Source organism: Dissoconium aciculare (assembly GCF_010015565.1).
Source record: "Dissoconium aciculare CBS 342.82 unplaced genomic scaffold K489scaffold_14, whole genome shotgun sequence".
Lineage (NCBI taxonomy): Eukaryota > Fungi > Ascomycota > Dothideomycetes > Mycosphaerellales > Dissoconiaceae > Dissoconium > Dissoconium aciculare.
This window is the reverse complement of record NW_022984964.1, coordinates 258,156-283,901: the sequence shown is the minus strand read 5'-3', so window position 1 is coordinate 283,901 and position 25,746 is coordinate 258,156. Positions and strand designations below refer to the sequence as shown.

General features: G+C 52.8%; 11 protein-coding genes across 11 annotated transcripts; 6 read left to right on the top strand and 5 right to left on the bottom strand.

Annotated features, from left to right (window-relative positions):
* Positions 1-608: 608 nt before the first annotated feature.
* On the bottom strand, positions 609-5,782 carry K489DRAFT_384049 (uncharacterized protein). The gene has a single exon (XM_033605765.1). The coding sequence runs from the start codon at positions 5,466-5,468 to the stop codon at positions 822-824; it is 4,647 nt and encodes a 1,548-aa protein (XP_033456183.1). The 5' UTR covers positions 5,469-5,782; the 3' UTR covers positions 609-821.
* Positions 5,783-6,304: 522 nt separating this feature from the next.
* On the top strand, positions 6,305-7,373 carry K489DRAFT_417909 (uncharacterized protein; the record flags this gene model as incomplete). The annotated part of the gene is made up of 3 exons (XM_033608196.1): positions 6,305-6,311; positions 6,447-6,680; positions 6,732-7,373. 3 exons carry the CDS (start codon positions 6,305-6,307, stop codon positions 7,238-7,240), a joined length of 750 nt encoding a protein of 249 aa, XP_033456182.1. The 3' UTR covers positions 7,241-7,373.
* An 80-nt stretch (positions 7,374-7,453) lies between these two features.
* K489DRAFT_384048 (uncharacterized protein) lies at positions 7,454-8,493 on the top strand. Its single transcript, XM_033605764.1, has one exon. It carries the CDS (start codon positions 7,689-7,691, stop codon positions 8,289-8,291), a length of 603 nt encoding a protein of 200 aa, XP_033456181.1. The 5' UTR covers positions 7,454-7,688; the 3' UTR covers positions 8,292-8,493.
* A 185-nt stretch (positions 8,494-8,678) lies between these two features.
* K489DRAFT_396554 (40S ribosomal protein S9) lies at positions 8,679-9,701 on the bottom strand (the record flags this gene model as incomplete). Its single annotated transcript, XM_033606878.1, has 5 exons — positions 8,679-8,934; positions 8,991-9,224; positions 9,286-9,384; positions 9,457-9,513; positions 9,694-9,701. 5 exons carry the CDS (start codon positions 9,699-9,701, stop codon positions 8,751-8,753), a joined length of 582 nt encoding a protein of 193 aa, XP_033456180.1. The 3' UTR covers positions 8,679-8,750.
* A 182-nt stretch (positions 9,702-9,883) lies between these two features.
* K489DRAFT_75311 (uncharacterized protein) lies at positions 9,884-10,746 on the top strand. Its single transcript, XM_033608895.1, has 4 exons — positions 9,884-9,899; positions 9,957-10,082; positions 10,198-10,313; positions 10,410-10,746. The coding sequence occupies exons 2-4, from the start codon at positions 10,043-10,045 to the stop codon at positions 10,734-10,736; spliced, it is 483 nt and encodes a 160-aa protein (XP_033456179.1). The 5' UTR covers positions 9,884-9,899; positions 9,957-10,042; the 3' UTR covers positions 10,737-10,746.
* Positions 10,747-11,327: 581 nt separating this feature from the next.
* K489DRAFT_373601 (uncharacterized protein) lies at positions 11,328-12,717 on the top strand (the record flags this gene model as incomplete). The annotated part of the gene is made up of 2 exons (XM_033603436.1): positions 11,328-11,733; positions 11,807-12,717. 2 exons carry the CDS (start codon positions 11,328-11,330, stop codon positions 12,715-12,717), a joined length of 1,317 nt encoding a protein of 438 aa, XP_033456178.1.
* A 97-nt stretch (positions 12,718-12,814) lies between these two features.
* On the bottom strand, positions 12,815-13,937 carry K489DRAFT_363478 (tat pathway signal sequence; the record flags this gene model as incomplete). The annotated part of the gene is made up of 4 exons (XM_033602682.1): positions 13,591-13,937; positions 13,406-13,537; positions 13,118-13,348; positions 12,815-13,065 (listed from the first exon to the last, which is right to left on the bottom strand). The coding sequence occupies exons 1-4, from the start codon at positions 13,856-13,858 to the stop codon at positions 12,815-12,817; spliced, it is 882 nt and encodes a 293-aa protein (XP_033456177.1). The 5' UTR covers positions 13,859-13,937.
* A 515-nt stretch (positions 13,938-14,452) lies between these two features.
* K489DRAFT_384043 (uncharacterized protein) lies at positions 14,453-15,505 on the top strand. The gene is made up of 2 exons (XM_033605763.1): positions 14,453-15,195; positions 15,260-15,505. Exons 1-2 carry the CDS (start codon positions 14,755-14,757, stop codon positions 15,365-15,367), a joined length of 549 nt encoding a protein of 182 aa, XP_033456176.1. The 5' UTR covers positions 14,453-14,754; the 3' UTR covers positions 15,368-15,505.
* Positions 15,506-18,493: 2,988 nt separating this feature from the next.
* K489DRAFT_390839 (oligopeptide transporter) lies at positions 18,494-21,116 on the top strand (the record flags this gene model as incomplete). Its single annotated transcript, XM_033606636.1, has 5 exons — positions 18,494-19,719; positions 19,797-20,056; positions 20,117-20,684; positions 20,759-20,898; positions 20,980-21,116. 5 exons carry the CDS (start codon positions 18,494-18,496, stop codon positions 21,114-21,116), a joined length of 2,331 nt encoding a protein of 776 aa, XP_033456175.1.
* A 235-nt stretch (positions 21,117-21,351) lies between these two features.
* Positions 21,352-22,587, bottom strand: K489DRAFT_384041 (uncharacterized protein). The gene is made up of 2 exons (XM_033605762.1): positions 22,130-22,587; positions 21,352-21,989 (listed from the first exon to the last, which is right to left on the bottom strand). Coding segments are annotated over exons 1-2 (492 nt in total). The 5' UTR covers positions 22,132-22,587; the 3' UTR covers positions 21,352-21,499.
* Positions 22,588-22,721: 134 nt separating this feature from the next.
* K489DRAFT_384040 (uncharacterized protein) lies at positions 22,722-23,753 on the bottom strand. The gene is made up of 2 exons (XM_033605761.1): positions 23,401-23,753; positions 22,722-23,324 (listed from the first exon to the last, which is right to left on the bottom strand). Exons 1-2 carry the CDS (start codon positions 23,590-23,592, stop codon positions 23,067-23,069), a joined length of 450 nt encoding a protein of 149 aa, XP_033456173.1. The 5' UTR covers positions 23,593-23,753; the 3' UTR covers positions 22,722-23,066.
* Between the last annotated feature and the right edge of the window lie 1,993 nt (positions 23,754-25,746).

Below are 25,746 nucleotides of genomic sequence, written 5' to 3'. Positions count from 1 at the left end.
GATTTGGCGGAAATGTACTGTATTCCAATGCTGTCGAAACAAGTATCCACGCGATGATGGTTCGAATTGAAACGGTTCCGTCGTAGTCATCAATCTAGTTGATTGGTCTCATGTGCGGGAGAAGAACAGTTCGTAACATAATTATCTTCTTTTGAGAGACTATCGAGAGGATCGCGATTTCCAATCCATGGAAGCATCATCAGTCTGCCCTTCAGCGTGGTCATCATCCGCCTCACCAAGCCAGCCCAGCGCGAAATGCGTGGCGGAGCGCGCCCCACCTCATGTCGTTCTCGATGTATACATACAGCACACTAGAGAAACACGATATATCATCGATCATATAAACAAGAGTTGGAATAACTCTCCCAAGGCGATCAAGATGAACGTTGAAACAACTGTCAGAAAAGGTGAAGGACACAACCCAAACAGATTTGGACGACGTCTCACTGTGATTATTGCTGCCATGTGTGTATGTATATATGCCGCCGTCCCGAAACCTCCCCAGTGATAAGTAGCGACAAAGATCAACGAATCATCAACGACGACAATATCTTAAAAAGGGGGCGCATGCCACACACACAACCGCACGTTCTCCGCAGAGAAATGCAAAAAGAAAAAAAAACCCCCTGCAAGCGCAAAACAACAAAGTCCAACAAGGCGAGACAAGAACAGGCTAGCTCCTCTCCCATTCCCGTTTCCCAGCGAAGGAAGACAAAAACTCCATCCGGACGCCAGTGAAATGCACGAGAGCGCGTGCGCGAAAGGAAAGAAAAAGAAAAAAAGTCCCTCAAAAAGAAAAACCAAGCGACCGAATAACACAGCTACCACTCCTCCACAACACTGCTCCGGCCACCTTCCTCCCCGAAAGCGCCCAGTCCACTGTTGATCCCACCCAGGCCTCCCGCCGCCCTCGCCGCCGCCGCAAGACGGACGGCCTCACTATCGCCCTCGATCTCGGGGGCGTCGAGTTTGAAGAGGTTGACGTGGCCGTCGTTGACCGCGCCACACGCGAGCATCATGCGATGCGGGTGGAACGCAGTGGCGGTGATGGGTGCGATGCGAGGGCGGGTGTCGAGGCGGAGGTAGTTCATGTAAGGGCTGCTGGGCTCGAAACTGCTGATTTGTTTGAGGGTGGAGGTGTTGAGGACGCGGATGGTATGGTCCTTCCCGCCGAGGGCGAGGACGGGGGCGTGTTCGTGGACGGAGAGGGTGCGAAGGGAGCGGGCGGTGGAAAGGTTGCCGCCGGCGGTGGAGGGTGGCGGGTTGTGGCTGTGGACGGCGCGGCGCATGCGGATGTCCCAGAGGCGGATACCGCCGTTGGATTCGGCCGAGATGAGTTCGCGGAGGCCGCCGCGCTGGAGGTGCACGCCGACGATCCAGGAGCGGTGGTGGTCGGCGCGGCGGTCGGTCCAGTCCATGATCATGGAGTCGTGGGCGCGGAGGCGTTGGTCGTAGACGCGCACGCCGCCGTTGCCGAAGCCCGCGACGAAGACGTGGCCTTCGACTTGGTCCGAGGTCAGTGAAGTGATGCAGGAGGAAGAGCGGGCGGGGATGTCGGTGACGCAGAGTTCTTGGCCGGCTTGCCAGACGCGGATGACGCGGTCGTCGCCGGCCACGAGGACTTTGCCTTGGCCTTGCTGCCAGTCGAAGACCAGGCCGGCGCTTTGCTTGTCGCTGGGGAGGAGTTCGCTTAATGCGCGGAAGCTGGAGACGAGTTCGATGTTCTTAGGATCGTCGTAATGGCGGTAGATTTTGATGACGCCGTCGCTGGATCCGGTCATGAGCATTGCGATGTCGTCCTCGTTGATGAAACGCATGTCGGTGACACGGCTGCCTGGGGGGTTGGCATTGCTGAAGCGTGTCAATTGCTCGGCCTTCTCCCAGTCCCACACGGCTATACTGTCGCGGTCATCGCTTGTGACTAGATGGCTTTCGAATTGGTGGAACACCATCTTGACCGGCGCGGCTCCGATTCCAAAGTAGCCGCCCTGGACGTCCCAGCGTTGACTACCCGCCGCTTCTTTCATCGGTTGCGTGCATGCGATGATCTTGTCGTTGCGGTTTCTGCGCCATAACCTCTCATTGTAGTCCTTTGAACCGGGTTCATCCGACTCTGTCGCACGCATCTGAGGCTCGCGGAAGTACGATGCCGACCAGTCGAAGAAATTCGACACGAGGGGCAATTTGGGAGCTTCAGACGTGTCACGCGGCTTAAAGCGAGGCGTAGGCGGGATCATCGCCGGGCCCTGGTGAGGTGGACCAGCAATATTATCAAGCGCGTCCGGAGGCAGTTCAGCTGGCAAAACAGTGGAATCGCCCGGTGTGAGTGGCCGTGAACGGTATTCAATCTTGTCGCCCACGACCGAGCCTCTTCGACTTGTGGGTGATGGAGGCGTGGAGGACTCGGCAGGTGTCTTTGGACCCCATCCTATCAGACTCTTCATGGCAGCCGCAACACTGGCCGTGCGTGACAGACCAAAGTAATCACCGCCTTTAGATGCGGTCGAGGGTGCAGGGCTCGGCGGTGTCTCGGGTCGATATTCGCGGGCTCGCAGCGTTCGCGCGACGGGCTCGTTGCTCGTCGTCGATGGTGCATCCTTGTTGTTCATATGACCGAGGTCTTCTAATACTGATTCCGCATGAGGGCCCAGAGGAGAAGTCAGCAGGGCATGGAAAACGTAATCCACGATGATGCTCGCGTTCCGCGCGACTTCGGGGTGCGGATCAGTTGACAAACTCAAAGTATTCCTCCAGACCGCGCGGTAGATTGTGCCGCGCGAGGTCTGGGTGTTGGTCTCTCGTAGCATGTTCCGAGCCGCACGAGCGGATGACTTCTCAGTAGGAGTCGGCAGAGAGCCACCGCCGCCTAGAGAATTATGACCGTCCATGAGCACGAAATCATCCGGGTCCACACTCTTGCCCACTTTCTTGTCCAATTCCTCTAAAAGCTGATCCCAAGCTGCAACGATGAATTTCTTGGGATGCCGTAGGACGTATTCCGAGTAGAAGACGGTCAACTCCTTGCGCACCACGATCGACCCGTCCATACCCATCGTCAAGATTACGCTGACAAGGATCTCCTCCTCACGACGGATGTCGCTTTCCTTGGCGTTGATGGCATCTTCTGAAGTGGCCACATAGCTGGTTAAGGCATGGAGACATGCTGCGCGCACTTCCGGCACAGGATCATGACTTCGATCGCCAATGCGAGAATGGGCAGAGTGGTGGTACATGGCCGCCTTGGCCTGAGGGTGGTCGCGACAGAGATTCGACAGACACAAAAGACTGAACTGGCGAAGGAGAGGGTTTTCTATGTCATCGAGATGGAGGAGACAATTCTCGATGAGCTCCGGGTTGCCCTCCAGGGCAGCAGCCTTTCCCGGTCGGAAATCCTTGCACAACATAGCGATGACGAATGTGCACATGGCACGGTGCTCGGCGACATTGCCTTGAGGAATCCCCGTGGAAGAAACCAGGATGCTGGTAAAGTACATATAACCTTGATCCTTGAGCAGATCAGCTTGACAGGTCTGATCGACGGCGAGGATGCGGGCCCAGATGTACACCATGGGCGCCTTGAGCTCGAGCGCTTGTGACTGTAAGAGCTTGACGACATAAGGAAAGATGCCGATGCTGAGAGCGAGGTTGACGGCCCATGGGCCGAGATCGAGGAATTTAGATAATAGTACAAGTGCGCGTAGGCGATGAACTTGAGACAAGAGGACTTGGAGGACGATGGGCAGCTGTTCAGGTGGTTTCTGGTAGCCGAGAGCGGCCGGGTTACTCGGCGACGATGTGAGGTAGACTTCAAATGCCGAGAGCTGGTCGGCGAAGAAATCGGAATGAGTGTATTGCAGCTCTGGAAGTTGTGCTGATTGACTACCCGCGTTGGCTTCTGCCAAGGCGTCGAGCATGGCTTGCTGCTCGAGCAATTTCGGCAGTTGAGCCAAGATCAGCTCTACAGCGAGATCCCAGCTTTTCCACAGCGGATGATCATGCGTGTCAGGTATCCGTGGGTGTGATTGAGGATGACAGTGATACTTCCGCATGATGCGCTGAGCGAGCAGGAAATTCCGGAACAAGGCTGCGACCATTAGATCTTGTCGGAAAAGCTTCTTGAAGAGGGGCTTCTCCAAGCAGTTCCAGGCGATAGTATCTGTAATGGCCGTGAAGATCCAATTCAGCTCACCCAACGGCGTCCTCCGCTCGCTGACCTTGCCGGGGATTTTCCGGGCTTGTTCGAGGGTGATGTCGGATGTGGGAGGAATGGGATTCTGGAGCATGAAGAACCGTACCGCCATGTTGATGGGAGTGGTCAAGCATGAGGTAAAGATGTCTGCGGGAAGTTGTGGGTTCGTCGGGAGGACTTCGTTGTCGCGACAAGCCGCGAGGTGGATGCAGTCCTCCCATCGGATCAACGGTGGCTGTTGTGTCCGACCCGACTCACGCTGAAGAGTTTCTTGTTGTTTGAGACTGTGCTTCTGAGCCGCCTCGAGGAATCCGCCGATGATGCCGCCTGCCGCTGAACAATCCCACACCCACAAGCCTGGCGCACCGATCCACTCCTGTAAATCATACAAGCTGATCGGAATGTATTGTGTATAGTTGCGATTGAAACACCACACTTCTCCGCTTTGAGTCGGTTTGGGAACACCATGTCCGTTGTAGTGAAAGAGAAGCCGCTCCGAGTGTGCGGCTTTCCGCAAGGTGGTCGTGTATCTCTTCAACTCGTCCGTGGTGGGATCCAGGACCACTTTGTATCGCGTGCGTAAGGAGAGGTTCTCATACTGTGTCTGGAGATTCTTTCCGATGAGGGTATTGGAATTGTTCGGGTGCTGACTGGTGCCTTCGGTGGGTTTGGGGTCCACCCAGCACTCCAGCCTCGCGCAAGGATCGGTCTTGATGACATCGGGAGGATCCACCCCGACGTTCAAACATACCGCCAACAGCGCCGACACCGTCTTGAGCCGATCCTTCATCCGCCATTCCGTCTCTAGAGACCTCGGGACCCAGGTCGTCGGCAGGTTGGCTGCCGTCTCATGTCGCGTGTCCTGGTAATACATGAAGAAGTTATCACTCAGGTTGCGCATGATCTCCTCATTCTCCAATTGAGCCGCCCACCCATGTCGCGTGATCTTCCCGTCCCTTTCGCGACCCTCCTCCCGCGCCTTCTGTGCGCGCAGTCGTGCCGCGCCGTTCGGTAACTCGCTGTTCGCGCGTGTCAGGTTCGGTCGGAGGTCGCGTCGACCGACGGGACGCGCCATCTGCAAGCCATGATCCTCGTCGGAGTCGCTGTCGTTGGCATGGTGCCGGATGCTGTCGGATCTTGCGGTCGAGGGACGATGTAATGAGGGTTGAGATCGGGAATGTGCGTGCCTAGCGGACATATCGGAGCGAGGAGGGGTGTCGAGGGTGAAAGGCTGGGAATGGCGTGGAAAGTGGTGGTGGGATCGGGTGTCGGTGGTCATGATGGTCTGCATTCACTTCCCGCGATTCGAGGCGGGGACTCGAGGGCGCGGATGGACATGAGGGCGGCCAAGCGGCAGATGGTGGTCGTGTGTACAGTAAGTAGTATGGATGGCGGAGAGACAGATTGCAGAGCCGGTGTGAAACGAGTGTATTGCAATTGCAGAGCGAGTACGGTGCTGTCTATGATTGAGAAAGTGAATGAAAGAGAGATGTAGCCGACTCAAGTGGTGTGTGTGGTAAGGACATGGTGTAGCAAGCAGCCGGAGGACCGTAGCAAGTCGAGCTGCTGTCACCGGTCTCGAGTTACAACCAGTCAAGGTTCCTGTACTGATTATTACTACTGTGCTTAGGTGATGAACGGGGCCCGCCTCCACCATTACCACCACCACTACCACTCTCCTCCTCCTCCTCCTCCTCCTCCTCCTCCTCCTCCTCCTTGCGCGGGCGCGGTGATGAAAGACAGTCACATGCCGAGACAAATCCGGCAAGCAAATGGATGAACCAACCGTCCCCGAGCTTTAGGAGCCTCAGCGGTCCAAACCGTTCCATACTTCCATCATTTCCATTTCCATTTCCATTTCCACATCCATTCCTCCCTCTCCTGCGTCCTCTCTCGCTGTCTCGTATAGTATCTACCTACCTACCACCCACTTCTGCAGGCGAGCCCGAAATCTGGGGAACGCTCTCCAAAGGGCCTCAGGCAGTTCGGCTGGAATATCCTCCACCTACAGGCAGGCAGCTGTAAACATGCCTAGATGGTTCATTACATACCTACCTAGCAGTTACATATCAATTATATACATGTACGCTTCAAGCACGATCTTCCACTTTTTTCATGTCGTGTATGTAGAATTACCTAAAGTAGACGCCTAGGTACATGTATCTGATTCTCTTATACCGGTGGATTGTAATAACACTTCATAATGAAAAGCTGGAGATCACCTGACAGACTCGCTGTGATTAGTACTGTGTGGTAGGTGAGATCGGAGCTTCTCCAGACAATCATCGCCCAACGGCCAGGACCGTCGATCGGTGCCGAGATCCTGCTTCCGCCTTCTCGGAGGTGGTCCGAGAAGGACTCGCGAACGTGATCATAAATCAACCAGAGCATTCATCTGATCTTCGGGTGATTCACCGCATGCAAGCAATCAATGCCGATGGTCTTGAAATTCATGTTCCGTTGCGTACCGCACCTCCCATCGACTTCAATGGTATGGTATGGGTTATAGTACGGTAACAATCCCCTTCCACCGTAACTTTAGTCGGTAAAGGAAGTACTTCGGTCCCAGACGCTGCGTACGCTCTCTCTCTCACAACCTACGGGCAAGTCTACTATAGTGTTGAAATTACACCTCCAAGTCATTCCGTGAGAAGCTCCGCAGCATTTCAGACGATTCGTTCTCTCGGTAAACATGTCCAGGTGCAGATGATGCCCGTGGAGGTGCATCCTGCGGTTAGGGTTGGTGCAGGAAGGCGTCGGTCTCGGCTGTGCTTCCGGCGGCCGGCGCACTGCATCTGCAACTGGATTGCGTTGCATCACGACCACGCGACATCATCATCGCAACAATGTCTCATGATACCAGAACGTCGACCTCAGACATTTATCTGCAGTCGATTTGATCACAATGCCACTGGTCGCATGGGCATGAGCGTCTGTCCGCATGCGCTTCATGTGAGTCTGACGGTCCTCGAAGAATGCCGAGATCCAGCACATGCAGTACATGCGACACATGCACGCACATGTACGAATGAGGCTTTGAGTGACTTATAGGAGGTGTTCAAGGGGATAGTATTATGGCATGACGTCGCATCGCGCAGTGTAGCATGGCATTGCAGTGCAGCGCAGTCGGGTCAAGCAGCCAGATGAAGCCGATCATGAGGTGTGGCTGCATCCGCGAGAGAGGTCTGTCGATATTATAGGACATTCCAGGTAGAGAAGGAAAGAAAGAAGAAGAAAAAAAAGGACATGTATATAAAAGATGTCTGATTCCCCCAGTTGCGTCTCGAGATTGCGATAGGAACGATTCTCCCAACGAATGATCTTTGTCTCCTCTATTACAGCCTCCTTTGACAGCAGCTCGCTTCAACTACGGTGCTACGAGCAAATCCTCCAAGAAAAGAGAGGAAGCAAACACAACAATCATCAGGACCAGTCGCCCATCACCAAACCATTCCCCGCAACCATGCCTCCCTGCCTCCTCCCAAAGACCACGACGACCATGACCTTCCTCCTCCTCCACCTCCTCCTCCTATCCTCCACCACCACCGCAACCCTCTCCCCGACCCCGGTCCGCCCTCGGCAATCCGTCCCCAGCGACACCAACCCCTCCAACATCGACAACAACGCCAACAACCCGTCCCTCCGGGCCTGCGGCTCCACCCTCAGCACCTGCATCAGCACCAACAACGGCACCGACACCGTCTCGGGCTGCACCCTCTCCCTCTGCTCCGACATCTGCCGCGAAGCCTTCCCCCTATTGGAGACCTGCTGCGCGGAGAGCATCACGCCGATGGACCTGGGCGTGTGCGCGGTCGAGCAGTATTTCGCCGATCTGGTCGGCATGAAGAAGCCGCTGAGTTTGAATCTGAGTCTGTCGGATGCCGTGGGCGTCCCTACGACGACGGCGACGACGGATGTCGCGGGGTTTGTGCCGACGGCGACGACGACGACGGCGACGGCGATAGGTGCGGCGGCTACGGGTGAAGGTGGGAGGGTTTTTGTGGTGCCCGGGAACAACGGTGCAGGTAGAATCGGAGAAGGAAGCGCGATGGGGATTTTGGGGACGGTGGTGGTTTGGTCGCTGGGGTTCTTCTTATTGTGAATATGGGCGGGTTGATGATGTTGGGAATGGTGGAAATGCTTAACTAAGAGGGATGCAATGATTGTGGAATCCTTGCAACAGAAGAGTAGGAGGAGTAGGATGACGACAACGACGATGATGATGAATGCTATCTAATGTCATGATGAACTGAAATGAGCATGCGGCTTCACATGCTCAGATCTAATTTTAATGGAATGGAATGCCCGATCTTGTGTAGCGAGCAAGCTGTATGGTGCTGTCAATTTGGCCTGTGGGTGGATGGCTGGTCAGTGACAAGGGAACACAAATCAACAAATTGTAATATGAAAAGTGCGTCGCAAAAAAGAAGATAGTAAGCACGTAGAGATTCCACATGTAATGTAACGACTATAGAGGTCATTTTCCCATCCGTCCGTAACACATCGACGCCGCAACCGTGCATACGCCAGGCATTGAATCAAAATAATGGGATCAAATAATCTACTCCTCCTCCTCGTCATCACCACCATCCTCGCCGTCCTTGTTCTCGGCGGCCTTGGCCTTCTTTCTTCGGACACGGCCGACACGTCCTCCACCGAACGGCGAGGTGAGTGCGAAGTCGATGTGCTTTTGGGAGTCGAGACGGACGATGAATGAAGGGACGTTGACGATCTGCTTGCCGACGCTGTAAAGAACATCGTTAGCGGAACTCAAAGATAGAGGCAGTCAACAGGAACCTACCGGATGTGACGCTGGCGGATCAGAACACGGGCGTGGTGGATCGACTTGGCGAGGCCGAGCTTGTAGACGCAAGTCTGGAGACGACGCTCCAAGAAATCCTCAACCTTCAGGGCCAACACGTAATCGAGCTTCATGCGGGTCTCATCGAGCACACCGACACGAACCAGACGACGAATGAGGGCGTTTCCTTCGAAGAGACGCTTGGGGTCCTTCTCGTCCATGGTGAGAAGCTCACTATATCCCAAATCAGTTCCACTGCCTTTTCCCGTCCATATCCATTGATGTTCAAACCCACCGAGCGGCACGACGAATCTTCGAGAGGGTGAGCTGGACACGCCACACCTCACGCTTGTTGCGGAGACCATATTCGCCGACAGTCTTCAATTCGGCATCACTGGCGGATTGTTAGAACCATTTGACTTGGGCGGAGCAAGCTCACGCTCAGTGGCCAACGGAGTGTACTGACAGACGAGCCGACTCGAAAGGACGACGAGGGACCTTGTAGGTCTTGGAGTAACTGCGTCTGCGAGGCTGTTAGAAGATATTTTGCGTTCGTAGAATTTTCGACAATGTATGTTGCAGCAAGTTGTCGCAATGCCATGTTCATGGACCGCACGTCGGAATAAATATCCGTCGTTGGCTCCGTCGTAGATTCGCATGTGCGACAACTCGCTGTGCCATCCTCGAATGCTGTATGACTTACGGCGCCATGTTTGATGTGGTTGTCGATTTTGCTGCGTCGCAATCCTACACTTCACGAATTCAAAGTCTCGTGTGCTTGACTTGAATTGGAGATGGAGTCGTGACGGTGGGTGGTCCGTGCGGTGAGCCTTGGCACACACCCGAGCGTCAATTCCCAAAATCGCAAGCAACAGCCTACGACGAAATTGACTACGGCGAGCACCAAATGTGAGTACACGACAGCGCACTGTTTGATATCTGCAATAAAATACTAATTTCCTCCAGAACACACACATTAAGACGTTAGTCCTTTACATCGCCCATCAACTTCGTTCGGGACTAACAAATCGCAGCGTGCAAATACATTCACCATGGGTCACGCCGCAGGTCTCCGCGCTGGCACTCGCTATGGTCAGTCTACACCCTGAAGGAATTGATTGTGGTTTGGGAAAATAGGAGGATTGCGCAAGGCAGAACCGGTGGAATATGGAAGCAAGACACAATTGCTGACAATTTTTGGGAACAGCCTTCTCTCGCGACTTCAAGAAGAGGGGTATGATCGCTCTGGGAACGTACCTCAAGCAGTACAAGGTTGGAGACATCGTCGACGTTGTTGCAAACGGTGCTGTCCAGAAGGGCATGGTATGTGGACAATCTTGAATCCTCTCCGATGTTCTCTCGGATCTCCGTATGGGGTCTGCGCACTTCACGAATTCTTCGACTGACAACTTGCCAAAGCCCTACAAAGTCTACCACGGAAAGACCGGTGTCGTCTACAACGTTACCAAGTCCGCTGTCGGTGTCATCCTCTACCGACAAGTCGGCAACCGCTACATCGAGAAGCGCATCAACGTCCGCATCGAGCACGTCCGACACTCACGTTCGCGAGACGAGTTCTTGTCCCGTGTCAAGGAGAACGCCGCCAAGCAGCGCAAGGCCAAGGAGGAGGGTGTCCACGTCCACTTGAAGCGACAACCGGTCCAGCCCCGCGAGGCACGAACCATCAGTGCAAAGGAGAACAAGCCAGAGAGCATTGTCCCGATACCATACGAGACAACGATCTAAGTGTGCTGGAGTGTATGTGCTTACTTTCTCGTGGATGGCGTCTTGTGGGTGGTAAATGGATTCTCCCGAAAGACATTTCGAAAGTTGCGGCATGAAATGTGCTGGCTGCGGCTTCGGTCTTTATCTGTAGCAGGCGTATCAATGATGCATATTCGAGCCAAGCTTCGTGCCCGTTTGCATCTCATCATTACGAAAGGAAGGAATGTTTTTCATTGGTTGCTGGTGTCTTCACAACAGATGCATTTCACAGAAAATGGTCAGGTGATTTCGGTAGTTGTATTTGGTCACGTGCCGTCGATTCCTGGCTGTAAATTGACGTCGCCGCATATGTTATCAATTGAAAAACATCATTTTTGACGGCTGTCGATGAATCAGGTATTTGCCGTGTACCGTACGGCGAGCATAGCAGACCTTGGGACATACGCCGTGTGATGAATATGAACCTTTGCTCAGAGTACGAATCAGTAGCACACGTCGTTGCATCCGTAGTCGCCAGTCGAATAAGATGTCTCTCGTCTGACATTTCTACGCTGACATCCATAAACGAAGTGGCAGTGGAGCATACGCGAGAGTTTGGAAACCTTGCACAGCATGGACACTGACGTGTCGGCGTCGGAGCAGCATGAGCTGGAACCACGACCTGTTCATTACACTGTTTTCATCCGTCTACCTTTTCGTCGCGATGGCTTCGAAGACCCGCCGATCGTTAATTGGGACTCTAACAAAGACAGTGCGCTCTGGAAGATCATCGCCAAAGCAGACTCGAAAGAGCTCGATTGGGGAGATATTGCATCGCGATTCCAAGTCACGCTGCCCTTTCTTCTCCAGCAGGCAGCGCATCTCTATGATCGCCACTTTGAGGCCATGAGAGGCGTTGTTAACCGCTTGAGTGTCATCGGACCGAGCAGTACGACTACGTCCAAGGCTCAAGTAGATGGGTTGCATTCGGGAGGCAGCATCGGCGGTGGTGCGGCGATGCAAAGGACAGGGAGCAAAGGTAAGAAATATGCATTTCTCCACGCATAACACAAAGCATGCTGCAGGATTTCTGATGTTTCTGTTTGTAACAGGCGCTGAGGCGAAGAATGTAAAATCTCCCACCATCTCCATCCCTCAGCACACTTCTGCTGGTGATGGATCGATCACAGTAGCGTCCCCGAGCACGGCGAATCCTCGTAGTGCAGCGCCGACGATATCTCGGACTCCGTCGTCTGCAACAGTGACACAGAGCAAAGTCTTTACTACCTCTGTTGCCACAGCCGCACAGCGTGCACTGCGAGGTCTCAGCATATCGGGTAGGCGGCCACCGGCAGTCGGTCTTGCTTCGGGAGTTCACAAAGACGACCGCCACGATGACGAATTGGAACACGAAGGTGGTTCGGCGTCAGATTCTGAAGACGATATGCCTGTCCTCGCAAGAAGTCGATATCCACACCGGCCGCCGCTTGGGAAGGCTGCGAAGAAAGCCGGCGATGATGATAGCTCTGATGGAGACGCTGAAGCCGAAGATGATGACAATGATTCCAACGGTAGCTATCTACCCTTTGCAGCTCCTGGATCACCACGAGAGCATCCATCAGCGACTCTGCGCGATCTCCCTCAACGCACACAGAACTCATCAGTTCAGCGACCCAGTACCGCAAAAGGCAAATCGAGGAGGGATGACGAAGTCAGCGCTAATACTACAGAGTCGTCTGCATCATCCATGAGCCGGCATTTTTCCAGTGACGGAGGGCTTGAGCCTCGTCCTACCAAGGGCCCGTTGAGTCCGCAGCATCGTGCCCAGCTGGCGAGTCTTAGCCCGCGATCACGCGCTCAGGGAAGCGAGGGTTCGCCGAGTATGGGAAGCAGCTTCAGTGATCTAGACGATATCTCGCAGTCTGCACTGGATGAGGCCGTGCTGTCAAACATGCGACAAGGCGGCAGCAGTATGGCGAGTCGAATGAGCACACTTCGAGATGCTCTCGGACGTAGAGGATGAGCCCCAGCTTGATGAAGTGCTGGGATATCATTCCCGTCATGGGGAAGCTTATGGAGGATTGGCCCTTGAGCCATTATCTCGCATTCCTTCTATTCTACTATGGAATTGTGCGGTATATCCTATCACCCTCCTTCGGCGGCTCCAAGAAGTCCGGTGGCACCATAGCGGGAATTTGGTGCTCCTCCGCCCATTGTCTGACTGCCTCGAAATTGCGACATACATGCTCCGTGTTGAAGTCGACGTACGCCTCCGGCTCATCTGCAGAAACTGGCTGAAACCAGACTTGACCCAAGACTCCCACATCGACTGTGCACATGAGCTGCTGCCGAATGATATCCAGACAGTGAGCTGGAGCCTTTGTCAGCTTCGCGAGTCTTTGGCTTGGACGGATCCTACTCACTGACATGCTTCCGCAAGATATAATCGGTATTTGCAAAAGGTCCCTTTCCTTGCGCTTGATAGTGTTCAAAGTTGAACCACAGACCTTGCCGCAGGAGATTCAAGCAATGGAGTTGGTGTAGCCCTTCAACGTTCGCCGGGTAGCCGCCTCCATGCTCTTCTCTGATTTTGACCTGATCTTGACGCAGACCGACGCGTTCGGCCTGATCAAGTGGAACAGCGACACTCCGATCTACAACAGCCAGTCAGCTATGTACCTTGAGCTCATAGCTCCTTTGACATCGCTTACAATCGATTCCAAGCGATGCCCAGGCTGCATCGACATCCGGGCCAGCACTTTGTCGAAACGGAGTTTCTTTGAGGAGAGACCCGTTAAATCGTGTCGTGTGCCATTCGATCTGCACATCAGGAGTGATTGGCGCTGTTTTTCTGTCAGTCACAATTTTGCACAATAATTCAGGCCAATGGTCTTACACTCGCGCGATGTGCGTTGTAGGCATACACGATCGAGATTCCTACTTTGCGGCGAGTAGTGTCCAATCACGATGCCTAATAATATCGAAACCGCGCTCGTTGCCAATATGATGGCAATTGTGCCATTTGATCGTCGAGGTTTCCTTCTGATCTGCTGTTCGAAGTCTTGGTCTGATGCGCTTTCGCCGTCTTCCGAGAGCAGATGTCTTGAGTACTCGCTCGACTGCTTCTCCGGCAGATCTATGTTTGAATGAGACGACTTGTCCATATTTGATTTTTGCGAACGAGAGAATGTGTCAACGTCAAGTAAAAGATGTGGATTTTCCAAAGCACATGCACTCGAGGTCCAGGACTCATCAGTCTACTTCAAATGTGATCATGGCATCTGTACCTCGCCAAGCTTCTTTGTACTATAGCTATAACATGATGCTGTACGAATACGTCCATGTTCGCTACCAAACAGTATAGCAAAACACCTGTTCGAGCTAGCTGCATAAGCCTTTTGGCTTGCGTATAATATTGGATTGCGACAGCTCACCTGCTAAAAATACATCGGCCGATACGAACGTGCTACACAAAGACACTCGTTTGAGCTTCATTCTCCGCTACAATGTCTCACCATTTACATGCAAAATGTTACTCTGGGGTTATACAGCATTATAGGGCTTGCATCGCGTGGATCTCGTGGTTCGCCGAAAGCAGCACCTTCGGTAGTCCTGGGCCCGAGTCTTGCGGTGCAGTTGTGTTCCTGATACGAGAGCTTCAGCTCCAGCTCCTTGGACTACGTCAACGCCATGTCGGCGATACCGTACTTTACAGCATCTCGATGTGGACATTGTGCATACATGAAACCTCAAACAACACCAAAGCTATAGCTTTCCAGAAGCACGTTGCATCAGACCACCTTGCACATCACATCAAGTCTCATGTGACGAGCTGTACTCATGCACAGATTCAATAGATCGAGTGCTGATGCAGGTCAATCAATGCCATCTACCATCATTGTGCAACACATGCCGCAGATGAGACGATGGTCTAATCACTCCCGTTCGGGTCGAGTTGAGGATCCGTAGTGATGGTGCTATCTGTACGACGCTCACGTAGCATTGCCGTGGCCCTGAATACGACGGAGCACAGAAGTCTCGCGTAAGATTGTGGAACTCCATGGCATCGTCGTCAATGCCGAGGGTGAGCCATATGCAAGACCAGCGTTCATTGACGCGGACATGTTCGTCTCGAATGGCGTCTTTGTGTTGTCGAGTGTCGTATTCGCGGACGATCGGCATCAAGGAGAGGAGTGATGCCGTAGCTCAAGATGATATAAGAAGGCCTGGAATCTCCTTCTTACTCCAGCATTCCTCTGACCAGTGCTCTCATCTTCCATCATCTCCAATATCAAGATCATTTATCGCTCCGAAAGATCTCCCTCTCGATCAATCAATCAATCAATCAATCATCATGAAGGCCTCCACCATCTTCTCCACCTTGGCTCTTGCCGTCGCTGCTCTCGCCAGCCCCGTCGTCGAGGAGCGAGCTGCCACCACCACCTCTTCCACTGCCGCTGCCACCCCTACCAACTACGGCAACTACGGAAAGTACGGAACCGTAAGTGTTGTGATGACCCTCATCCAAAGCAAAGGATGAGTGCTGACCAGAAGCTTTTTTGCAGTACGGCAACTACGGCAAATACAGCCGCTCGGCTGAGGCCGAGGCTGACATCGAGGCCCTTCTTGAGTTGGCTTCTGCCATCAAGGCCAAGCGCGAGGCCGACATCTGAAGGGATTTTTGGGAGGAATACTTGGATGATTGATAAAGAGGGAACCAACAGCTCAGTGGACTCGTTACGAGAAAGACGTCCCGAAGCAGGCGAACAAGTCAAGATTGATAGAGTCTAATCAAGAACTTATCGTCATCTGCGAACGTAATCTTGTGCAGCCGTGTACAATGATGAATCGCGGCATCTTGCATGCTCGTTGCCTAGCGCGCTTTTCGATCATCCTCGTCGGATGAACGTCGAATTTGTCGACAATTTACGATAAAGGTTGACAGATCTGTTGTCACTCATAAGCCAGCGCGAGTGAGTGATCGCGGCACAGGGACAGTAGTAGTAAACCTTTACGAGCCTTGTGAGAAATAGTGGGTTGCTTTCGTTTCGTGATCTCTGATCGACATCAGGTGATCTTGGAAATGAACACATCGAGTGTGCATTTTAGTATGAGATTTCTGCACGTCACCCGCGTGAAGTCATGAAAATATCGATATTGCAAGATATCAGCCTGTCGCTAGTCTATTTACTGTAGAACGGCTGCTCGAGGCAACCGAGTATGATTGGCTCGATCGAAGACTTTCCGGTACTGCCGATCGCAGTGGGCCGAGTGGCAACTTTAATGTGATGGACCACAGTAACACCTGAAGTCGACAATCGATGCACACAATGTTGATATCATGTCCGTTGAGCCGTGAGCAAAAGAAAAACTCATCGATATCGTTGTCGCAGCTGCTGGAACACGCCACAGCCTGTGATATAGAACCTGTGTGTTCGTACATCCACACGAAAAGCGACATGACGCTGTGCCACGGTACGATAAGGTCAGTATAACAACGAAACAACCTGTACCTCGATGAAGGGCCCAGCCGTGCATCACTCGCGGTAACACGACCCTCATGGTCGAAGGGACTTGGCCAAAGATATCACGGAAATTGCTTATCGGAGGATCATGGCCGAAAATGGGATACTGTGCCGCAGATAATGGATCTCAACGCCACCTCCTAATCAAATGACGACGAAAGCAGTAGCCGTCACCGGCAGCTTTCGCGACACGACCAAGATATGCATGCGTTGGCCTCGATCGTCTTCAGGCTGATAGCGAGCAAACCAGTTCTGTTCAGGTTCGGGCGCGCCGCTTATTGTTTCCTCGTGGACCGGCGTCTTGCCCGGTTATTTGCGGAGCAAGCGCGGGCAAGACACTCATGACACGAGACACATTTCGTTACAAGGGTCGTGCAGAGGCGCGGATCATAGTCCAGTTGCAGCGTTAGTGAGCTTGGTGAGCAGCCGCGATCATTTTGGAAGACGGCGAGAATACGCGATGGCGTTTTCCCGTATTCCACAGCTCCGGCCGACTGAGTCTCGGCCTTGGTTGTTGGTTTTGTCGTTGGTCAAGAACACAGTGCCCGATGCGAAAAAGGTACGCCAACGTGAAATTTGTGCTATCTCGAAGAAGATCTCGAATCGCCCAAGGGCACATGCTTTGAGCGTCCACGAGGACCGAACTGCCATGTCACGTGCGTATCTAATCTTGATCGTCGGTCTGCACACTAAGTCGAGATATTAATCCGCTCACGTGCCTTCCGAGGTGAGCCATCAGATCTAGTGCAAATACGGAAAGATGCCCCGAGCGGGAGCCTCCGTGCCGGACACGATTGTGGGGTAAAGTACGGGAAACGCTTGGTTGCCCAGGCGGTGTCTCCTCCGCCGTGTTTGAACATCTCATTAGTTGCAATCACCGACTGTGTGGTGAGGTTGAAATGAGCAAACAGAAATAGCAGTTTACCCCGTCGGCGTAATCCGAAACTTCACGAACTTCTGATAAGTCTATCGGTTGTACCCGTCGGATAAGATAATGATCATCCACGTGCTGGTCGCGTGCAAGTCAGCACTTGCAAGGGAATCAGACAAGGACCGCCTTCTAGAAAGGCATCCAGAAAGTATCCCAACAAAAAGAACCCAATTATGGTGCAGCACCATCTGTGATGAACGGAGTGGTCGTACCGACTTGTACACACCATTGCAGTAGTCTCATAGACGAACCCGACTCCATGTGGTTGCCAGAATGCGAGGTGCAACTCCGATAAGGGCACGGGAATAGCCTGGTTACTGGGAGTTTCGTTGCTCTGCGATAAGATCCTTTACGCCGGACAAGTCCGACCACCCCCCCGATCACGAAAAATGATAAGACATTGTCGTTCATTGCAGTGGCAACCACTAAAGTCCAGCCACCATTGCTTCATTACCAGTGGCAAAAGTCTTGTTTTTCGCCCTGGCGGTTGGTGGCCCGACTGTGGATGGTCAGGTAGCATCCACTAGCGGCCTCCTTCTAGCCACGGCGGCGCCTTGTACAAATGCGTTCGCACCTCCGAAATACCTGAGATGATACATTATGATACCATCGGCCACAACGCAAAATTGTGTGCCGCACGGCGTCCCGCTCGCAATTCGCTTGCGACCCCGGATCTTCATGTCCTATGAAAGATAACGCCATTCCGGCTTGTGATTCGCCGCTGGGCTTATCTCGATGGTGGCCCTTATTTTCCAGCGAGCTTGCTTTGTTCGGACCTGCCTTGCTTCCGTGGCACATGTCAGATCATGTTCGCCTGGCGAATGCTCCAGAACGCTGAGGGTCTCTCGTTCGGCCAGCCGGAACCTGTACTCTTTCGCGGCGCGGGTCCTTCAAAGCGAAGGGCGCATTCTTCACGAGAGCTCATCCTGTCCTGCAGAGATAAACTTCGCCATATGCGCCACGAACGAGCTGGCTAACCATAACAGGCAGGCGCTGAGAGTGCCTTGAATGTTCTCCCGAACTTCAGAGGGCCGTTCCTTGGTTCCATGGCTTGCATGGAAGCTCCTCACGACCCTGTTGATTCAGCTCGGACGTTTGGCGAACACTAGCGCCTATGGTGTAGCCAGAGCGGGACAATTGACCCAATGGTGTACACCTGATAGGCGTAACCTCCAACTCGTCGTGATGTGTCTATCTGGTCTAGGTATCGTGTACTTGGGTTCGAGTTCAGGTATATAGACAAGCTCGCCGCACCGTCGCTCTGCGATCGAATTATCCTTCACCTTGTGATTTTTCATCCCAGAAACATCCGACTCGGCTGACCAACACTGTCACCGATCATCATGGAGAAACCCGTCGAGCTCATGGGCCACATCAACCCAGATGTTGCCCCTCTGCAACAGAAGCAACATGTCTTCAACCCCGGCTACGGCGTGGCAGCCGAGGAAGTCTCCGATGGCAGCATTCACGCCCAGGAGAAGTCGTTCGAGAAGACGACAGCCTACATCGGCGAGACCGAGGACACCATCATGGACGAGGAGCCTCACTTGGACCCTTACGTTCCGTTTGACGATCTGCCCGAAGAGCGTCGCGTGGTCCTTACTGTTCGTGCGGTCATCTTGGGTGCTATCTGCGGTGCACTCGTCGGTGCTTCGAACATCTACCTTGGTCTCAAGAGTGGTTGGACATTCACAGCCAACTTGCTTGGTGCCATCATTGGCTTCGCCGTCATCAAGCCACTCTCCAGAGCGATCCCCGAATACGTACCGATTTTGGGAGGATCTTTCGGCCCTCGCGAGAACAACATCGTCCAAACGGTCGCCACTGCTGCAGGTGGTCTTGGTAATGTCTTCGTCGGCGGTATCCCCGCTCTTTACAAACTCAACCTGCTGTCGACTCCCAAGGAAGATTTTGCGCGCCTCGTCACATTGACCATCGTTGGTGGATACTTTGGTTTCGCTTTCGGCGCCCCTCTCCGAAAGTTCTTCATCATCTACGTTGCACGCGAGCTTCGCCTGGTCTTCCCGACTGCCTCTGCGACTGCCATGACCATTCGCAGCATGCATCTCGCCACCACTGGTGAGGCTCTCGCCAAGATGAAGCTCTACGCCCTTTCCGCTGCGTTCTCGGGAGCTTTCATTCTCCGCATCGTTTCTCAGTACGCTCTCGGTATCCTCTGGGACTGGCACTTTTTCACCTGGATCTACATCTGGTCTGGCTACTCCAGCACCACTGCGTTGGACATCGAGAACTGGGGATGGTACCTTGAGTTTACCCCTGCCTTCATTGGCTCTGGCATGCTCGTTGGTCTTAACCCTGCTATTTCTTTCTTCGGTGGCTCCGTGCTTTCATGGGCCATCATCGGTCCTGCGCTCATTGCCCAAAAGATGGCCTTCGCTGGTCACCCCTATGGTGATGCGACTGACCCCGAATCATACGATCCTCAGTGGTCTAGCTACAGCGTCTATTTCTCGCTGAGCAAGACTTTTACCAAGCCTGACCACCCGTCACCGCGATACTGGCTTCTGTGGCCTGGTATTATGTTGATGATCGTCGTGTCTTTCGTCGAGTAAGTCGGGATTGATTCGCTTAACGTGAGAGCGAAACCAATATTATCCATGATTGCTAACATTACTTCTTCCTCAGGCTTGCGCTTCAGTACAAGGTCTTCTTGCACGTATGCAGGGCTATTGGTCGCGGCACATCTCAGTCCATCAGCGCTGCCCTCGCCAAGCGCGGCAAGTCCTCTGCATTCTTCGAAAAACATGCCAACAAGGAATTCGCCTCAGAGGACGAGCTCGTCCAGGATCCCGCAGCTGAAGAAGATCAGGTCACATGGTGGATGTGGGCCCCTCTTCTGTTGATGTCAATCATCGGCTTCTGCCTTGTCCTCGGCGTCCAGTTCGGTGAGCATCGCATTCTACGAAATACTTGCTATTGCTTTTTGCTAACATGGCGGTTTCCAGGCATGCCCGTTGGCGAGTCTCTTCTCTGCGTCATCCTCGCCTTCTTCTTCTCTTTCCTCGCCATCCAGTGCACTGGTGTCACCGACATTACCCCATTGACTGCTGCCGCCAAAGCCTCCCAGATTGTTCTCGGTGGCGCCACCAAGGGTCAGGGTTGGGATGCTCCTTACGCACAGCGTCTCAACCTCCTCGGTGGTAGCTTGGCTTCCATGGGCGCTGAGCAGGCTACCAACTTAGTCGTCGACTATCGTGTCGGTTTCTTGCTCCGCACTCCGCCGAAACAGCAATGGTGGGCCCAGGCCATCGGCACTATCGTCTGTGTCGTCCTGTCACCGGCTCTCTTCATCCTGTTCACACAGGCCTACCCATGCATCATCTCCAACGATCCCAACGCAAAGTGTCCTTTCCAGGCGCCATCTGTTGGAGCATGGAAGGCGGTTGCTGAAGCTATGACTGATCCGACTTTCCCTGTCCCAAGCTCTTCGGGCATCTTCGCTCTCGTCTTTGGTATTTTCGGTGGTGTTATGGTTCTCATCCGACACTACGGATACCGCGGCAAATGGGCCAAGTAAGTTACCACTGAAATTGCGGTCGCATTATCGACGGAAATGAGAACTTTGCTGACATGATCTTTCTCCTCAGGCTTCGCGACTACCACCCCAACATGATGTGCATCGGTCTCGCCATGGTCGTTCCTCAGACTGTCTACGGCACTGCCATGTTGATGGGTGCCGTGGTAGCCTACCTCTGGAGCAAGCGCAGCGCCAAACACTTTGACACCTGTAAGTTACATTCCCTCTCAAAAACAACCCACCGTCCCGTCTGCGTTTCGCGAAACCTGCTGACATTACTTGTTATTGCAGATGGTTTCGCTGTCGCCGCAGGTCTCATTGCCGGCGAGGGTATTGGCGGTGTCGTCAACGCCATCTTCCAGATCGCCGGCATTGCTGGACCTGACCCATACGGTACGCAAATCGCGTGCCCGGTCAACGAATGTTAAGCGTCGAGTCATGTTCGTTGTTTATGATAAATAGAAATGAGATTACGAAGCCCTCTTTTGTCTTCAATCCTCATCTCCACAAAGTGGACGTCGTACAACCCTGCCTTTTACACACTGGCGGACCGTGTTGACGAATCATTGCCGTACGAATGCATACGAACAGCGCAGCCACGAGAACGTCACCAAGCTGGACTAGATGCTCAATTCAGAAATTACAAACACACAATTTTCATTGCACGCATTCATTCGGGTTTTCATGATTGAATAGCGACATCACCTCATCGAGGTTGTGCACGATATCAGCTGTATTCACGCTTGCACAGCAATGTGATCAAGCTACCTAGGTATGTTATGGATGAGCTTAGATTGGTGAGTTTCAAGATTCAGCATTGCAGAGCCGCATTCAAAACACGGAGCATGACGTCTTGTCCTTCATTTGGAGGATCAAATAGCCCGATCTCCAAGTACCAATGGCCCGCCGTGTCGGATCGCATATTACCACCTTCGTTGAAAAGATAACCATGAATGATGCTATCCCAGAATCGGCGCCCTTCGAAAGCGGCCTCGACGTGATCATAGGTGTAGCCGAATCTGTGTGCGGCATCGCGCAAGTGCTCGTTCATGATCCGATCAAGCTCATTCATTCTCGACTTTTGTGCGGCGGTCGGAGGCATGAAAAACGGAATCAAACATGTACCAGAAGCCCAATTTGTGCATAGCTCATGGCGACAACTTTGGTACCAGGTCGCACATTTGGTTTTCGCGAAGATCGCGTCGTATTTGGTGGGCAGGCCGCCTATGATGTCCGCAGCTGAAACAGTCTCTTGATCGCACGCTTGCGAATTGTATAGGAAGACACATACAGTCACGACCCTCGAGAAGAACGATTAGCCCTAGCCACCAACGTTTGCCGAGACCAAGTCGGGATTTCCGAACATACTCGGGCTGATCTGGCCATCAATCACAGCGCCGATGTCGTTGCCACTGTGCGCCAGGTATTGGAATTGACCTACATTGTGCTGCATGCGAAATTCCCAGCTGTAGCCACCGGCGTCCTGACCGTAGGCTACGGTCGTACGTACGGAGCCGAATCCTGCGAGGCTGTTTTTGCAGAGTCCGAGCCGTTTGTTCGAGGCAAAGCCGCAAGCATAAATATTGCCCAGCGCGATGTATGGCCTGAAAGGACCGCAAGTGCCCGTGCCGTTGAGATCATGGTCGAACACAACATCTGACCCACTCAGCTCAGACAGGACAACATGAGGAGATTCATCATGGATTGGTTTCCCGTTAGTAAGCGCTGGTGCGGTCAGCAGAAACTCCAAGGCGATGGTTGCGGTCATGCTTCAGGTCTTCCAGGTGATGTCGTTCGGCTGAACACTACTCCGATGGTCACAACCGGAGGATATCAATCCACGGCACTCCTCGCAGGGTGAAACTTGCAACACGGTGAAGGGCGTTGACATCATCTTACATTGTCTCCGCCTACCTCAGATGATTGACCGCGAGCATGGGCGTGTGAACCACCCGCCATCGTGGTTACCCAGCACATTCCCCGCCATCGTGGTTAGTCAGCACTGTCTCCGCCAAACAATTCTTCTGGAGGGTTTACGTTTTAGCCAGCCACGAACAACTACAATCAGTACATATTTCCAACGATTCAAGTCACCAGAGCTGCCAGGATCATCATTGATGTTCAGGCGCTGCACGTGCAGCAACTAGAACTGCCGCAATGAAGACTTCGCAACGAGCGAGGCATTGCGTTCCACTGCACCAAAGCGCCCTACCCACAGGAATTTGATAGCATTATTCAACCTGTCTCAACATGACGATTGAGTTTGAAAATTATAAAATGGTCACAACGCTGTGGCATGTTGGTGAATGCTAGGAAATGCTTACAAAGTTCACCTGGTTCCAATGCAGCATTGGACTCTCTCCGTCGGACGATGCCGTTTATGTCTTGGATCCTGGATACTCCACTGCGCGATTCCTTTCAACCCATAGTTTCTCCTCCTCAGAAGGATGTGCTGGTGGGATCAAGCCGTTGACCTTCCATAACCGCCTTTCAGTCTCGGAAACATGATACTCCCAATCATATCCCTTGTCTTCGATGTGTGGTTTCAAGGTCTGATCGATTTTGCTTGTTACGCGACGATATGACGCGTCTTCGTTGGGCAGATTAATTGCAATGTGGTCGATCGCGAGTCGAATCTATCATTTCATGGGGTCAGCGTTGATGCATCTCGCTTGTGTGGTGAGAGACGAGGATGGAGGGGCCTTTTCTTACAAAAGGTTTCGCCGTGCGCTTTTCACCGCCGACCCATGTCTCGCCCTCTTCGAGCTTGATGAAGTTGACCACAACGTAGAATGCTGGTAGGCCTACGCTTGTGTATATCTGGGTGACATCTTTGCTGAACGCTCCTTTCTCTTCCTCGGTCTGGAAGGTCGTGGATGGATGGTAGACGATCCAGAGAGGCATCTTGACTTGATCGTTTGGGGTTGCATAGAATGTTGACCGCCAAGTACAATAGTCGCGAAATACAAAGTTCTTCTGCCAACCCGAGCAGTGAGCCGGCTTTACTTGCTACTTATGTTCTTGCCCGCTCGATGATCGATATTGCGACGAACGCTACGTTTATGACATGCCTGTGTATATGTTCGTTCTTCTCGATCTCGATGTGAGCTCCATTGCTCCGTTCCAGCTCTAGACAATAGCGTGTATTTGTAAGCATTCAAGCGGGGAAGACAATGTTCTACAGCGCCATCAGGCATGATGTTATTCCGATCAACAAGAACCTCGTGACAGGAACATAATGAACCCGCATTGATATTCAACTTAGAGGGAAGAATAAGATTCTCAGCGCGTGAAGCTAGCCAATGTGGCGCAATTCACTGCCGGAAATACATGAGTGATCGGACGAACTTTGCCCCGTTTCTGCAAACATTCCTGCTTCATTCGTGTCGCGCGGGAGACGCCGATCACGGCCTCATGACGTTGCGGATCTCTCATCTTCAATGCTGCATCTCGGTTTTCACACACCAGACCTAGTCATTGCCATCGCAGGATGACGATGTCGCATATTTGACTTGGGTCGCAAACCCGGATGGAGAGGTTCGTGGGTCAAGTTTCGCCATGAGCTCGAATGGGTTCTCCTTAGCAAACACAGGTGTACGGACTTCCACCGGCGGCAACAAAAAACATCATATTTGATGTTGCTCAGACGTATGTACGCCAGAGACGAATAATCAACATACTACGTGGCTCCGGATTGTCCATTGGAGGAACGCCGAGCAAGGCAGATGCTGCGAGATCGCGGCACTTGTTTCGCGGAAGCCAGCCGGGAGTTGCACACACGGGCCGATGTTCTTCGATTCCACCAGCTTGCGTGTGAGACGGCATGGCGGTGACTTCGATCTCTGTCTCGAAACAAGCGCTGGGTGTTCACCATGTAAATCCTATCTGCAAGACTTCAGGTGTCTCCCACGTCAGTCAGGGAATTCATATTCACTTCATGCCGGGACAGAGGTGTACCATCCGCACCACTGGCCTTGAAAATGAAGGCAATCTATGTGTTGAATAAGTTGCGCTCTATGTAAGGCCCATGTAGCCCGAGCCTGCATTGTTCTCAAGTACACCTACATTGTACATGCTTCGGATTATACGGCGTCCGTCTTGCTTGGCTATCAAATGGACACGTCAACGTATCCGGGCACGACAGCGTACGGCTCCCGGCTCGAGCAATGCCAGCCCAGAAAAACATCGCCATCGTTCGCATCGTCGACACGTCGGTCTCCGTTGACAAATGACAGGCTTCGTCATCTGGCCGTCATCCCTTCGTATGCCTGTGCAGGTCCGCATCAGACAAGAAGTCAAACTCGCTCAGAGGTTCTTTTATGGATATGATATAGACATGTTTGAGCTTCTACCTGAAGCGGACATAAACAGGTCATCGCCGTCATGCCATATCGTCAAGGAAATCAGCCAAAGGAATCTCCATTACGCCACCAATCCATCGAAGTTTTCACAAACCCACCTCTCCCATAGTGTACTTCGAGGCAATCTCCTCATGGGTATTGCTCACTGCAGCTATTTAATTTCTGTCTTAAGAACCACTATCCCGGTCGGTTCTCGCGACGCTCAGAAATATGGAGGGAGCGGCTCCTAGTGTGGCATCAATGGCCGCGACGCTTATTCTAAAGTACGTGGGAAACATGTCAACCTTATTGAATGCCAGATTGTACAGAAGAAGTCCACGCGGGACCCGTCGAGTGAGGAATGGAGCAATCACAAGCATCGCACGGATATTGATATTCTTTGACAAGAGCATCTTGGGCTTGTCGGATGTGCACATGATGATTTCTTTGATATAATCACCGATGAGATCTTGATGTTACAAGTCACCCAGGTGGATACATGGCATTCTACAGTACTGGCTGAGGTTGAGCGATAAATTTGTAGCAGAACCATGGTGACAGTCCACTAGACCGTCATCATATGCATGAAAACAAACTTCGGTAGAGAGTATATTCAGCAAATGCTGAGCACTCGAAAAAGCGAAAATGTGCAAAGAGGTATGTTCTGGCGGGGGTCTGTCGCGCTCGATTCCGTCGTTGCCAACTGTTCCGTCCTCGT